Genomic DNA, 15,853 nt, shown 5'->3' with positions numbered 1-15,853 from the left:
TCCAGTTTTCAGTACTTTTACTTCTACTCCACACCATCTCAGATGCAAATATTGTACTTTTACTCCACTACAATTATTTAAAAAATGTAGTTACTAGTTACTTTGCAGATATAAATTAGTATATTATAAAACATACATTAACAACTTTATCCCTATTTTATACATAGGCTATTTGAAAATAACTGATCTACAAGCTCACAACGCGTCGCAATGCCAATACTTTTGTACTTTTACTCAAGTAACATTTTGAACACAGGCCTTACTTGTAACAGAGAATTTTTATATTGTGGTATTGCTACTTCTACTTAAGTAAAATATCTGAGTACTTCTTCCACCACTGCCCGCACCCTACTACTGTCAGTAGAGTGTCTGTCTGCAAATGGGACTGCATCTCAGTGTGAGGGAAACCAAGGTGCTGCTTCCATATACCCACATTACCATCCACGTTAGAGACGGCACAGGGCACACTGCTAGCTTATGTCAACTCCAGTGAGAAGGACCATGGACCAGACAGGGACTGGTGTGGTCAGCGCTCCACAGCGCGAACATCATCCCTCGACCCTCGGCACGAGTCAAACGTCAATGTTTCTCTCCTCAATAGAACCGAGGGCGAGAAGTCACTAGACGGCTGCTATACCCGCATACTGTGAATGGGCCTTGATCTACACGTGGCAAGACCGTGTGCAGAATATGTACCTCTACAACAGCATGCTGAGAGCGATGGACAAGGTCAAGGGGGGTCGTCTGAAGTGTGTTGGCCACTGTGTCCGACACTTTCAGCTTGCCACCTACCCGACTGTACTGTGGGGGACCCAAGCAGAGCAGTGCCTTAAGGGGAAGAAGAAGGCTTGACCTTTGTGGCCCAGCTCAAGAGTGACACCACCCTCGCAAGAGGAGCTGCACTCCTGCATGGTGGATAGAGATAGCAGGAGGAAAAGGACTTGCTTTCTGGCTTGTAATGTCGTTACTACTACCCAGGCAGCCCTGATGGGTCTACACTGCCATTCTGCCAGATAATTAAGTTAACTGAGGGGGGAAAACAAACATATATGTGTATACATTAATTAAAACAAACATAGTACTATAAATAATTTTAATACATTAAACAGACAAAATGTCTGATGAACTGATCATAAATTCAGCAGAGTAGACAGCATGCAATACTTTTCAAATGCATTTGCAAAATGTTTTCCCTCACTTTTTTCACTTAACAGACAGCAAGTTCTGGAGCCAAAGAAATTCTTCACAGAAAACTTAAAACATAAAAACAGATCAGCTGTGTGCAGCTTATAATACTGAAAATTCCCTGATGGCATCTTTGAGTTCAGATATGTTTCAATATAACAGTCTTTTGTTATTACAATATAAAACACATTTATGATTAAGAGCAGAACAATGCTAACATTTGTTCAAAATGAATGGCCTTTTTTTTTAAAACACCATCTGTGGCAATACCTGGTAGTCTGGTTCACCGACCTGGTCCTTGGGACAGGACTAGGAAGCTGTATGGCATGATGTTTTTGTAAATCCCAATTGAAAATAAAAATATTAAAGAAAAAAGAAAAAAAAAACAGTTTCCATTTCCTACCATTTTACAACCTGCTGACAGTATAAATAGCCAAATCACATAAAAGTTGATTTGGATAACATTGTGGCAGGCAAACCAAAGCCTAAAATAGAGGCTTTGATTATGTTCACATCTAAAAATAACATTTTGGATGTGAGCCTATGAGCTGGGAAGCGAGTGTGTTCCCTGCTTGTGATTTTATTCTGCTCCCTGACACCTCATGTGCAACCATATAAAATCACTTTTTATATCCTTGGCAGTGACAGCAGCACGTCTACGTATTGTTGGTCTCAATCATTGGCCAAAGGCTTGTCCATGAGAGAAGGTCACGGCATTACAGTACCGGTATGTACAATACCACTTTATGTGCTTGACAGATTTCACTCATAACCTCCTTTAATCTTCCAGCATGTATCGTGAAACTATGTGCAACCATGTGTGACCATGTGTGCCAACAGCAATCCATCTGAATTTGGCTCCGTTCAGCAGCCGTAAGCAGCAGCGTTTCATTGTGCTGCGCCAGAATGAGTTGGTGGAACACTCTGCAAGCCAGACCCTTCATGGGCCCTCTTTTCGGAGCTGCTTTTGTCATATTCTGATATGATCTTTTTGATGTGAGCCAGTTTGTTATGCAGATATTCACAGCGTACCTTGTCCTCATTGTAGTTTGGGTTCGACTGTAAGGGTCAAAAAATTAGAGACAAGAAAAGGAAAGGAAAGAAATTACACAGTGAATAGGCAACAAGACGATAAGGAAGTTGTTTTTGTCACATGTACAGTGGCAATATGCAACAGTACATCGTTTTTCATTGTAGTTTTCCCCAGATACCCACCCTCGTCTTTCTCCTTGCACAATCAGAGGACCACAACGGAAATATGCTGTCAAGCTTTCTTGTGTTTATCCTTTTGACTATTGTGTGATTTTGTCATTAATTGTGATTTGTGATTTGTCAAAAAGAATTCAATCAAGTGTTGTCATGAAAAATAATGCAGAACATTTCAGTATTACCTTTTTAATTTTGCGATATTCTTGAAGAATCTGATTATGAACTGTCTGTGAAGATATCAAACATGAAAGTTAATACAAGCCATCGTGTCACCATTTTAAAGACTGCTGTTATGTACAGTACATTCCGTTTCGTCTGTATGGTTGTCTACTCTACCTTGTATTTATGTGAACCGTGACGAAGCTTTTTGAGTTGCACGTCCAGCGTCATGAACTGGCGTGTCACACTGTCGATGCAAGCGTGTAAACTTCTGTACTCGTTGTACTCCTCAATAAAGTCCTGTTTGTAGCTCTGTCTCTGGTCATGACTGCAGATCACTGTGTACTTCCTGAAAGATAAAAGAGATTTTGTGCTGAGAACAGATATTGTTGAGGTTAACAGGTCGGTCATGACAAACATCAAAAGCATCAAAAAGGGCCAACTGTGTTCTCAAATTAGTTGAGTTTGTGGTCCAAAAGGAAAACCTGACCCCCACCTCCATCCTAGAACAAAAAGAAAAGTTCCCCAAACAATGAGATGTGCCGTGATGCCATATTTTTCTGACCACATATTACAACCATTTTGTTTCCCTCATTTAAGCACTTGCTGCACATACTAAATTACAAATAATAGTTCATACAAATATAGAAGACTAAATAAGAAAAAGTAAACAAAAAATGATCAGACACCAACCACCATTCTGTTGTTTTAACGGACCTATTCGCCAACCACACATTCAATATCACCAAAAAGCAATGTGCAGGTACAGTGGGTGACCATTGACTTTGTCGTTTTTTTTCATTCTTCTCATGCGTTTCATGCAGGGCATGTATGATTTCCACTCTGTGCCACTAGGGGCAGCAGCGGTCTACTGCCTACAGCTGCCTACAGCCCACAGCAGACAGCAAGAATATATTTGTTACTAGTTACTGTATATCCTCTCCAAACTGTACATACATTACTTTACACTTTTGTATTATGTTTTGACACTTGCTTTGGAAAATGTAAACGTATGTTTTATCATGCCAATAGCTCATTTGAATAGCAAAATTGTTTGTTTTGGGGTTTTTAGGCACTGTTTTTCCTAGAAAGACAGAGAAAGATCCTGTCTGTTGCTTACAGTACAAGATGTGACATTTATATTAAGCAAAATATTAAGCAAATAAAGTTAGATAGCATGATGCTGCGCTTAACATTAGTTTAATTTTAACGTCTTAATTGATAAAACGCGACGGGAAAATAAACGTATTTTTTTCTCTTGCCAATAGCTCATTTGAATTGACAAATTGTATTTCTGTGGTGGTGGTTCAGTGGCACTATATATATATATATATATATATATATATATATATATATATATATATATATATATATATTTAATATATACTGGGGTCATACGTTCTGTGCTTTCTGTGTGTGCACTTATGCCGTGTGTCTCTTTCTTTGAGCGGGGGGGGGGGGGGGGTCTATCAAGGCAGGCTATTTGTTCAGATGCAATTTCAGCGTGGCTATTAAATAGGCCAAAAAAAAGCTGTTCTACAAGCTCACAAAGAGTCGCGATGCAACTCTATTTTCTAACATTTTAGTCTATTTTTGGCGGAGAGAGAGAGAGAGAGAGAGAGAGAGAGAGAGAGAGAGACAGAGAGCGAGAGAGAGAGAGAGAGAAATTAATATAATATAGGCCTACTATATATACTTTAGGTACTCGTAACAGAGTAGGCTACTTCTACATTGCAGTATTGCTATTTTTACTTAAGTAAACTGCAAACCAAAAAACTCTTCAACTACATGTGCTCCTTGTCCAGTCTATTCATCGCTAAACCGGTTATGTTAATTATCTCTCTCTCTCTATACAAAGACAAAGTCTCTTTTTTTTATCCAGATGCGCTCTCTCTCTCTCTGTACAAAGACAAGGTCTCTCAGAGAGAGAGAGAGAGAGAGAGAGAGAGAGAGAGAGAGAGAGAGAGAGAGAGAGAGAGAGAGAGAGAGAGAGAGAGAGAGAGATGCATCAAAGTAGGGGTTCTCAATTTTTTTCAGGCCATGACCCCCCAAAATAACCATATTGGGGACCCCCATTTTGCGTGTGCGGCTTTCATCATCAATTTAAAAATAAAGATGATCGGATCATCTGTGAAGCATTTTATGAACATTGAACCTCATAATAACATCACTCCGTTCGCGACTGCATACAGAACGTGTGTCGGCTCTGATGTTTATTAGACAGCATGGACCTCCGCTCATGGACCTCCGCTCAGGTCCTGGAATCCAGAGCCTTATGTCAAGACTTGGCTGCGAGCACATCGCACGGCAGAAAGCACAAAAACCAAAGTGGCACAGCCTGTCATGTCAGATAACCCCGACCCATTTTGGCAGTTTTTATAAGACAGGGGTTATTGGCGTCTTTTTGGTTTGTTTTATTTTATTTCCTCGTTTATACTTATTTCCTCCTCAATATTGTTTAAGAATTAATGTGCTATCCATGACATGCTGTCACCAACCAGTTCACTGTCTGTTATTTAATGATGATCGAATATTGGCTAAATGTTTACAATTTCTGCGGTCCAAACAATGAAAAGCACTAAGAAAAGGCAAGTGAGTCTCTCTTTAATTAAGCATGATGAGCCATGTGTTTTCCACAAAACAATTGAATATCATTGAATATAATTGCACCCTTGTCATACTACTAGTTATTATAGCTTTCAGTTGGCCACCAGGCACAGGCACAGACAGTGCGTTTTAGCGCAGCGCGGCCTGGCGCAGCGCAGCGGAGTGGTTGCGTGCGGGGGGTCGGGGGGCTTTCGTGGGAGGGGGGGACGGGTGGATCAGAGCTTAACCCTAAAACCGAAATAAAGTAACAACAAAAAAACTCCAATCCGCTCAAGAACCGCGCTCCCCCACTTCCAAAATTAGCACTAGCCTACAACACTGGCCCAGTCTCTTGCCAAACCGGTTATGTTAATGAAATGCAGCCTATTCCAAATAAGCCAAGTGAGGAACTCTGCTATCAGGTTCCCCCTCCCCCTACAGTACCTCTGTAGGCCTATCTCTTCTATCAAAGTATTTGTTCAGATACAAATTCAGAGCGGCCAATTTTGATATTTTTAATGCGCCTACATGAATGGGCAGAAATGGTGTAGGCCAGTGGTTTTCAACCTTATTCCCATCAGGACCCCCAAATTGACACATATTAGCCCAGGCACCCCCATTTGAAAAGATATGCCAGGGACTCAACCATTTAGATTTCTTGGGCGTCCCAATCTACACTGTATCACCATCATCAGTGTTCATTTAACTCTGATAGTGTACAAATGGAACCAAATGGACCCTGACGGGTCCATTTGGTTCCATTTGTACAGACAAGAGTTACAGACACATAAGGGTCAATTTGGTTGCTAACTATTAATTTGGCTGGGGACCCCCTGGAACCCCCTCAAGGACCACTGGTTGAAAACCTCTGGTGTAGGCTATTTTCAACTGTTAATGGGTTTTTCTTTCTTCACAAATGAATTCTACTTTGTTGTACAACAGTGTCCCATAAAAGTAGTGAAATAGCCGATCTACAAGCTCACAAAGTGTTGCATCATGATTTGAATTCCGACTGAAAACGCCACCCTTGCGTCTCCGTGTGTACAACCAAATACGCATCTTTCCTGCACCGATGACGCTTGGGGCTTTTACAGCGCTGCTCCTACACTACCACCGTCAGCAACAAGTGGACATGGAGTAAATGTACTTAGTTACTTTCCGCTTAGTTACTTTCACGTGCATATAAATGAGCCACGCGGTCTTATAAGAATGAAAACAAACGCCTCGCTGTTGGCCATGGATCACATGACGGTCGTCTGTTACGGTCATGGATGAACTCAAAATGTTACTTGAGTTCAATCAAAGTAAAAGTACAAAAGTATTGGCAAATATACTTAAAGTACTGAAATGTTTGAAAATAGCTGATCTACAAGCTCACAATGCGTCGCAATGCGTTGTGAGCTTGTAGATCAGCCATTTTCAAATAGACTATGTGAAATAGGGCAAATAATGTATGTTTTATAATGTAATGATTTATATCTGCAAAGTAACTAGTAACGCGTTCAAATAATGGTAGTGGAGTAAAAGTACAATATTTTCCTCTGAGATGTAGTGGAGTAGAAGTAAAAGTAAAAATAGCAAGTCAACATGTTCATAGCGTGGGATTCGAACCCGGGTCGTAAAATCACCGGACATTAGTTTTAACCGCTACACTAACTGCACTATTACATTTACAGAGGAAAGAGGTAGAATCCTACTATACAGAAATTGATGCGAGAAAAAAAAAAACATATAAGACGTCTGTCTGTCTGTCTCTCTCCACGGACTTTTGAGACAGACAGACAGACAGACAGACAGACAGACAGACAGACAGACAGACAGACAGACAGACAGACAGACAGACAGACAGAAACCAATGTGTGTCTGAACATTTCTAAAATGACAGAGATGCGTTCCTGACTGCCCGACGCTGAACAGAAAACCCAATTTAAACGCTCTAAGCACACGTAATTATTGCTAGTTAGTATTATTATTATTAATAATAATATAAGACATCTATCTGTCTGTCTGTCTGTCTGTCTGTCTGTCTGTCTGTCTCTCTGTCACAAAAAAAGTGACTCCAAAGCGGCACCTTGTGGTAGTATTTGGAACTTAAATTTACTGCAAAGCGGGTGAGGCAAATGAGTGAAGTGATTCTCTTATGAAAAGCGACAAAGTCAATGGTCACCCACTGTAGTACTGCTATGTGTGGCCTTCTATGACACAACGTGCTTTAGCCTGGCATTGACCTGATGTTGTCGTCAGAGTTCCATGACAACTAATTTAAAAGATAAATGGAGGAGGCATACTTACAGTAAGTAGTCTGTCATGTCATCAGATGCTTTTAGAACACTGGAGTCATAGAACATTCCACTGGGCTCTGACAAGACAAGGAAATGTTGCTTAAGCAATAACTCACTATAGGCCATGGTATAGTGTGATTATATCACAGCTAGGGGGCGTTTTCCCCCCCTTAGAAGTGACATAATCACAATACATCACAGCATGGTGCGATTTATAGCTTTTATAAAAAACAGTTAGCAAAATTGGCAACACGTAAATTAAAATAATTGTATTACAAGAAATGTCTTCAACAAGAAAGTAGACCCTGACTGCCTGAACAAACAAGGTGGTTGCTAAGTAATGTTTATATATGTTTATATATTTAGATTTTTTTTCTTCAAGTTGGTCAGTCTCATCTTTGTGCAGCTGTACATGTCATCCACTGCCGTTTCTGAATCTGTCAGAAGTTTCAGGGAATTTACTTGACACTGTTTGAAGATTTTAAACTACACGTTTTTCCTGACACATATCAGAATGCCCAGCGGTAAAAACACTATGGGCCGGGGTCATCTCAATACTCTCTTGAGATCTTTCATTTTTCTACCCTGTTTAAGTGGTTAACCTTGGACTGTCTTGCGGTAAAAAGTCTGTCCAGTTGGCTGGAGGACAACCTCCATGTGGTAAACTTGGAGAAAAGCTTTGTTTATTGAAGGACTATGGTATATGCCACAGTATGAGCCAGAATAACCATGGTATACAGTATATGGTTATTATAATAATAAATAACCCCTATCAACAAAATAAATCAGATTGCATGACTGACTTGATACATATAATATAATATATAAAGGTCCCTGACACTTAAAGCTGCAATCCATAGCTTTCCATGTCTTATTAGGAATCTAACCCAGGTCTCCTGCATGATGAGAATCCACATTTCTACTACTGTGCCAATGCCTGCTTGGTCAGGGGAGATATTGCGCTGAGCTTTGTCAACCGGTTTACATTTCTAAATGGAATGGTACGGAGACCACCTCCAACCACATGAAGATGTAGACTAGTTGTATTAACATCCTCTACCATACAGATTGGTTAGAATAACATTTTATTAATTAAAATACGTTCTGGATTGCAGCTGCCATTGAGTGAGCAGCAGCACAACTCACCTTTGCAGTTCCCAGAAACTTGGCCTTTCAATTCTTCTGAATTGCGGTCTCCTTTCCTTCCTTTCCTGTCTCTATCCTTAACCTTCTCCTTAAAACAAAAATACAGTCTCATTACCAGCACATTCTCTGAGTACCTGCCACCTTGGACACTGTATGCAGTCAAAAACAAGGAACCAGGAAATACATAGGTCTTTCTCTTCTTACCTGGTCCCTGTGTTTGTTCTTAGACTTTCTTCTTGTGCGCCTGTCCAGATGGGGGACTTTTAGAGGAGTAGCAGTAAGGTCAGAGTTCGGCTGAGAGACGGCTTCTACATTTTTGGAGTCTTCTATGTAAGCTGGTTCTAGCCTCTCAACCACATCTACTTCCTGCTCGCAGACCGCTGTCAGGGAGTCCAGCAGCCTCCGAGGATCCAGTGAGTTCCTCTGATTGTTGTCCACTTCGGTTGCATCCATCCCTACCGTGGCAGCGTCACGCTGTTTGATGGGCAGTGGTTCTGACCTGTCATCGTTTGCTTTGCTCGTCAGGTGAGATATCCGGGGCTTCTTAATAGCCAGAGGGTCAGTGTAGTCTTCTGCGAGGGAATGTTTCAGAGAGTGTGCCGGCGAGGAGTTGGGTGTGTCTCGCAGAGGAGAGACCTGGGTCTCTGGGACAGAAAGGAGGTTGCTGGGTGGCTTAAACAGTCTCCTGCACAGACGGACGTGGAGAGAATTACTACCTCAACTAGTGGCATCAATGCTAACATTTTGCTTTGCTTTGAACATTCGAAAAGGTAGTTGCTGGCATTGAAGCAGCTGGCTCCATGTAAACCAACACCATCAGAACAAAACAAATGTTTTTAAGCATTTCCTCTAGATTAATTCAGCAGTTACGGGAAAACACAGTGGGGAAAACCATCAGTTCTGCTGAGAAAATGTAATGTTAACAAAACATTGTAATTTGGCCCAATTATCATATCATCGTAATTATTACGCATTTACGACTACAAAGATTTCAACTGAGAACAGATTAGTAATGCTACCTGTGCCAAAAAAAATCACTTTGGAAACACTGCATTATTGGTTTGTTCTGGAATATGTGTATGCGTGTCTTGCCTGACAAGGATCCTCTTGAGGAGTTGCTGGTCCCCTGTAGTGTAGCCTGGCCAGTCCTTCTGCAGCTCCTTGTACAGACTCTCTTTTAGAACATACGCACTGTCTCTTCTACTGTGTTGTGCCACCTGCACACATGCACAAACACACAAAAGTAAATGAAACCGTTCACTATGAAATCTGACATGCAAGGGGAAACTTCTCCTTAGCGTTCATATTGACATCAAGGAACCACACTCTATGATCCTCTGGCAATTACTTCCATGACTTTTCTTCAACCTTACTTTGTTTATGAAAAGCACTTTCAAGATCAAAGCATTGCCACTTCAGTGTTTTTTACGGGGTATAGTTGAAGGTGTAGAGAAAAAGGCCATTACCTCAAGCAGCAGTGTGTCCACCATCTCTTTGTCTCCAGGTGTCAGTCCATCCCTCTGCAGCCTCAGGACCAGTTCAGGTCTTCTGTACGGCCTGAGAGCCAGCAGGTGGATGAGTCTCTCCCTTAGCGGCCTATTCACCATGACACAGGCGATTTTCCTCTCAGAGGCACTGGTGCTCTTCGTTAGTGTGGACACACTTGGACCCTTGCCGAGTTTGCCGAGGGGGGATCGAGACGAGTGACGGGCCTTGGCGAGTTTGGCGAGTGCAGGGGAAGGAGCTCGAACCGTTACCTTCTTGCCTGTGAGAGAGAAGAAAATGTTACAAATCTAAAAAAGGCAAAATACAGTAAAAGATCAATTTGATCTGTCTCCATCACCAGTAAAGCCAACATGGCAAGACAACCTGGAGGCCATACAATTGTTATTTCTTCTTTGCATAAACTGCCTTCTTATATATCTTTGCTGTCAGGCAGAAACCTCATATCTCCATATTTTAAATCGGACACGTTTTGAGCTTGTAGATCTGCAACTATTTTATAATTTGAATCCTGAAAAGTAAGAGTTTTGGACAGGTTTCCACCTGACAGAGATATGTTCTCTACTGACTATTACTGTCTTCAAACTTTGATCACATGATGGACAATTTATGTATGTTATTACTCAAACCCGTACAGTCTTGGTGAAAGTGCTTTTAACCCATTCAATCCAGGAACGCATCTGTGTCATTTAGAATTGAGCTATAATTTTCCTTGACCAGAAAAAGTTTGAACACCACTGATAATAGCAACAATAGTTTTTCAGAACAAATTGTTGAGACATTTGACAGTTACAAATGTTCTCAGTGCCACACTATGAGCTTGTATATCCGCTATTTTGTAATAGCCAAAGAAATCTAAAATGACAGAGACGCGTTCCCGAAATGAATGGGTTAATGTTTTTACATCCTCATCTTGGTGTTAAGTTACAGTCATCTTAAATTAGACTCTTACTATCAGTATGAAAGATAATAAAAACAGGATTATGGACAACTTGAACACTCTCCCGTTACTGAACAACGCTAAATAATTTGTACTGTAATTCTATTCTTGTTTTAAGTTGTTTTTAAGTTTATTTTTATATACATTTTTAAGTTTTATGTTTTGTGTGAAACTCTTTATGCTGCTGTCTTGGCCAGGACTCCCTTGAAAAAGAGATTCTGAATCTCAATGGAAATAAAATAATATATATTTCTATTCATTAATCCAATGACTGCAGGGTTATTATTAAAATGCTCATCTTGTTTGTTTTGCTAGATATCGTGATCTCAATTACTAGTCTGAGAGTCTTGTAACAAAACATCTTTTAGCACTTTTTTGTAACAATCTAAACATCTGGAATACGATGAGCTACAACTAGAATTCTACAGGTAACCTAAGTTATTCAAAATCACTGTGTTTTACAGTTTAAAGTTCAGTTAATTGGTGGAAATTTAAAACATAATATATTATATTATGATTTCAAGATCACATATTATATTGCAACAGCTGTTATCATGCTGCTTCTAGAAAATGCATGGCATGTACAGTACAGCATGCTAAAATGAGACAGCACAGGAAAAGGAAGATAACTAGTCATCATATTTCTCCCTAAACTTGTGGGTAAAGACGCATCGTTTCTCCTCCTCTCAATCTCAACCACATCCGGGCTGCATAAATGCAGAGAACCATCACTGATCAGATTTTACTATTATCGTACATTTTGGAAATAACCGCACTTTAGAAAAAGTCTGTAGGAGGTGGGGGAGTTTTTCTTTGCAGATGTCATCTAAAAACTATTAAGTCTGAGAGACTTGTGTGTGTATGCGTTTAGAAGGAAGTGGTTTTGTTTTGTGGTCAAGAACAGAAAGACAGTGGTGACAGAAACATGCTGAATCACTAGTTTTGTGTATTTGGTGACAGTCTGTGTAATGCTGCCTTAAGCTACTGATGACATCACTGCCAATTCAATCGAGGGATTTCCAGTTTAGTATGCAATGTGGGTGTACGTTAAAAACTGGTTTGCCTATGACTGTGCGTTGCAAAAAAAATCTCACAACTGAAACATTTGTTAGGCTAAGTCCCAACCTGCGACTTGTGGAATAGTGTGAAAGGAGCTAAACTGTACTAAACCTGTGTTCCTGCTATTCTATAAACATCCAACCAGTTGAGGAAATCACAGATTGAGAGTTTAATCTCTGCTTTTATGAAAGACCATTATGGACATTGCTAGTCTGACAAATTCAAATACTCGTATCGAAATATAGTAATGTAGGGCTTGACTTTACCAGCCACATGGTGCAGAGAAGCAGTGTTAAAGTTACTGGCCAAGAGAATGACAGGAAGGACTCTACCAAATCCATATGACTGAAATCAGTCATGGCAACTGAGAGTATAACTGTGGCTATGCATAATTTCTGTGCATAATTTATGTTTTTTTTTGTATTTGCAACCAACGCTGTCCTCCAGCTGTGCAACGCATATTATGACCCTTGAACATCCTCAGAGATTTCTGAGGAAGTGTTTTGGGGGACACAGCCAGGAACTTTTTCAGTATATTGCCAAAACCAGAGAAGCTTGTGATACCCTATTTCAGTACTCTCTGGTAGTCGACAATATCTGGTGTTGTGGATTCCATGAGTATGAACCAATTAAAAACAAAACAGGGACCACTTCAATTTCGTTTACTTTCATATGTGTGAGTTACACATGGTCTAGATTCCTAAAATTGGAAATGCTACTAAGCATTGGGCATGGGCCAGGCTTGTGCTGGATCAGTGCAGGTTCTGGTCGGTTGGCTTCCTACCCTGGAAACGTCCTCCGTGCTTGATCACAATGGCCCCTCGGCTACGCGTCTCTTCCTCAACTAGGGCCATGCTCTGACGAGCCTTATGGTAGGAGTCATCGGTAGCGTTGACAGTCAGCTTCTCCTGAATCACCCCCACACATGACAGTGGCTCCTCTGCACCACTGGAGGGGAAGAGGAAGGATGGTGATGAAAGTGAGTAATCTGACAGGTTTTTCCATTTAGAAATTATGAAATTATGAAACTGGCAGAGGGATACGATGTACATACATATATACAGTATGTCATATCACTGCTTAGCAGCAAATACATGAAATGACAATGGCTCTACAGCTATAATTATTACCAAAAGAATGTTTGTATATCTGCACTGAAAGTACTGTACAAAAGTATTTTCAAAATGTGACAAATATCAAATTCCCTTTCCATACATTTTCTAAGCCTTCAATGGGGGGTTTCCATGGGTTTTTCCCAGCTTTTGGGTACAAATGCAAGTAGTGAGGTCTTCATGTGAAACTAGGGTATTGAAGAAGATACAGCATATAGTATTTCAAACTTAAATTCTAGTCAGACAAAACAAGGAATATGGGATTGTGTGTGTGTGTGTGTGTGTGTGTGTGTGTGTGTGTGTGTGTGTGTGTGTGTGTGTGTGTGTGTGTGTGTGTGTGTGTGTGTGTGTGTGTGTGTGTGTGTGTGTGTGTGTGTGTGTGTGTGTGTGTGTGTGTGTGTGTGTGTGTGTTACCCTTTGACGGGCTGTTGAACACAGTTAAAGCTTCCATGCGGATTGTCACGGGCAACATTGGTCAGTCCGAAGGTGAATGTCCTCAGTTCACCTCTATTCTCTGCACAAGGGATGGTGATTCTCTATGGCCAGAGAGAGAGAGAGAGAAGGGTGATTTAATTAGCATCTTTATGGAGGTGAAACCAACCATACCAATAGAAAGGCCAGTTTGTACTTACCCCTTGTTTTCCACTGAAACAGATCGTGGGATAAGAACATAGTCCCTGTAATATAGATAGAGAATCAGAGAAACTGGCATCACAGGTTGACAACCACACACACACATACAGAGACCACGGTACACACAAATATACCTACACGTATTCAGACATGCACATACAGTACACTTGCTAATCGCTGTATCTGGATGTTTCTGTTGTTCTGCTTTCAGTTCCGTATCGTGCTTTTATTAGGATTCTGTGTGTTCACCTTATTAGGATACAGGGTACCATGGCCTGCTGGTAATAAGCCCAATCAGGCCAGGTTATTGTGGGTGGGAATAGCAAACACATCACCCCCACCCCATCTAGAGCATACATGGGCAACTGGCGGCCCCCTTCACTTAATGCAGCCCACAGGTTAATATCGGCAAAACTGATATATTATTGATTTCAGCTGTTACAATTCCTAACATGCAAACATGACCCGCTTAAATTACTTCAGTCTATATTAGTAGCTTAATGACTAGTATTACAATTCTATTGTCTTTTTTTATGTCCAATGTATTTGTATTTAAGTTCATAAAGTTAACATAAGTATAACTAAAAATACATTTGAAATTAAATGAAAATGTTACTTTTCAGGATTCCAATTAAAGAATAGCCCCAAAAAAAGCAGGATTCCAATTCAAAAATAGCAGGTCTACAAGCTCAGAATGCGTCGACGCGTTTTGAGCTTGTAGATCGGCTATTTTTGCTACTTTTGTGTGACATAGTATGGCCAAGTACAGCATTAATTTACGAAAAAAGTTAAAATACCCGACAGTATATGCAATGTGGCCCTCTGGAGTGAGTGTGGAAATATAGTGGCCCTCTCCATCATCAAAGTTGCCCACCCCTGATCTAGAGCAATATGGCTTAATATTAGCATCACGTAGTAGACCAAACATTCAATGTCTGTCAATATTAAATGTTAAATAGTAAAAAACCTTTCTTTTTAACAAGGCATTTGTCTAGATGGACTCATTGATGCCATGTGTGTTTTGTTTAACTTTTTTAACTTTTTCTTAGCTGTGTATCTGACCTTTGAGCTGAATTTTATTAATTTTACTGTTTTATTATTATTTTGTTTGTTTTTAATATGTAGCACTTTGAGATTTGGTTCAAATATAAAGTGTGTTACAAATAGATTATTATAATATTGTCGTGTTTTACACAAAGTCCTTAATCATACAACTCAACAGCATACTGTTGAGTTGAGCATAGCTGCATGCTGTATAATGCATGCATTTGTTTCCCGAAATCAGACTTCTGATTCTCAATAACACAGATAATATAAAACAAACCAAGTTTTTCCCATTATCTTTCATATAGCACATAATGTGTAATGTCATACTGGAGAATTCCACAAATTGCCCAGCATCACTACACTGACATGAAGAACAACAGCCTTGTGTGAATCTGCTGCCTGCCATGGGAATCAGAGGTTGTGGTGTGGGTAACTTGAAACTAAGACAAAAGTTGATGAATAAAACCAAACCTTTCCATGGACATGATTCATGAGACCACCTGATTATGAGTTCTGAGCTGCCTGCTTGATATCATTTTAACGGTCAGCCAGGTCGACTGAGCTATGAATAGATTTAAGACTAAGAGTTGAAAATGTAAACACATTTCAGCATGATTATTGTGTGTAATTGACTGAGTATTATTTTTCATTGATTACTTTTATGTCTTCTTTAGGAATTGCAGAACAGGGGAAGTGTAGAAATCTGTTCCCCTCTACATTGCTTCCTGAAGTCTCTGTGTGAAATCTGAATTGTGATTTTAAGTAGGCCAACCACTATGACTCTAATGTGATTACTCCATCTGTCATGCTTTTTGTCTGTTCTACTGGCTTCCCCTTGTTGATTATTGACAATCACAGCTCTGCATAATACAGCTGGACCTTACACCTTTTTTTTTTCTTTTTTTTTACAAATATAATGTACGAGTAACTGTTCCATATCAATATATCCTTCATTATTAGTCAGCTGATGGCTCTAAAATATAATAAAAGAA

At 40.1% G+C, this 15,853-nt stretch overlaps 1 protein-coding gene across 1 annotated transcript in view; it reads right to left on the bottom strand.

Annotated features, from left to right (window-relative positions):
• Positions 1-1,063: 1,063 nt before the first annotated feature.
• LOC311036204 (RNA polymerase II elongation factor ELL-like) overlaps positions 1,064-15,853 on the bottom strand; it is a 15,788-nt gene continuing 998 nt past the window's right edge. The window contains exons 2-12 of the mRNA XM_084044748.1: positions 13,814-13,858; positions 13,596-13,717; positions 12,854-13,017; positions 10,034-10,332; positions 9,660-9,784; positions 8,772-9,252; positions 8,568-8,655; positions 7,432-7,498; positions 2,731-2,902; positions 2,577-2,621; positions 1,064-2,244 (exon numbers count right to left, since the gene is read on the bottom strand). Coding sequence (XP_083900874.1) covers positions 2,074-2,244; positions 2,577-2,621; positions 2,731-2,902; positions 7,432-7,498; positions 8,568-8,655; positions 8,772-9,252; positions 9,660-9,784; positions 10,034-10,332; positions 12,854-13,017; positions 13,596-13,717; positions 13,814-13,858 — 1,779 coding nt within the window. The 3' untranslated portion in view covers positions 1,064-2,073. The remainder of the gene's footprint in view (positions 2,245-2,576; positions 2,622-2,730; positions 2,903-7,431; positions 7,499-8,567; positions 8,656-8,771; positions 9,253-9,659; positions 9,785-10,033; positions 10,333-12,853; positions 13,018-13,595; positions 13,718-13,813; positions 13,859-15,853) is intronic.

This window comes from Gymnoscopelus microlampas (genome assembly GCF_963454915.1).
Source record: "Gymnoscopelus microlampas genome assembly, chromosome: 20".
NCBI lineage: Eukaryota > Metazoa > Chordata > Actinopteri > Myctophiformes > Myctophidae > Gymnoscopelus > Gymnoscopelus microlampas.
This window is presented reverse-complemented; position numbering and strand designations above follow the sequence as displayed.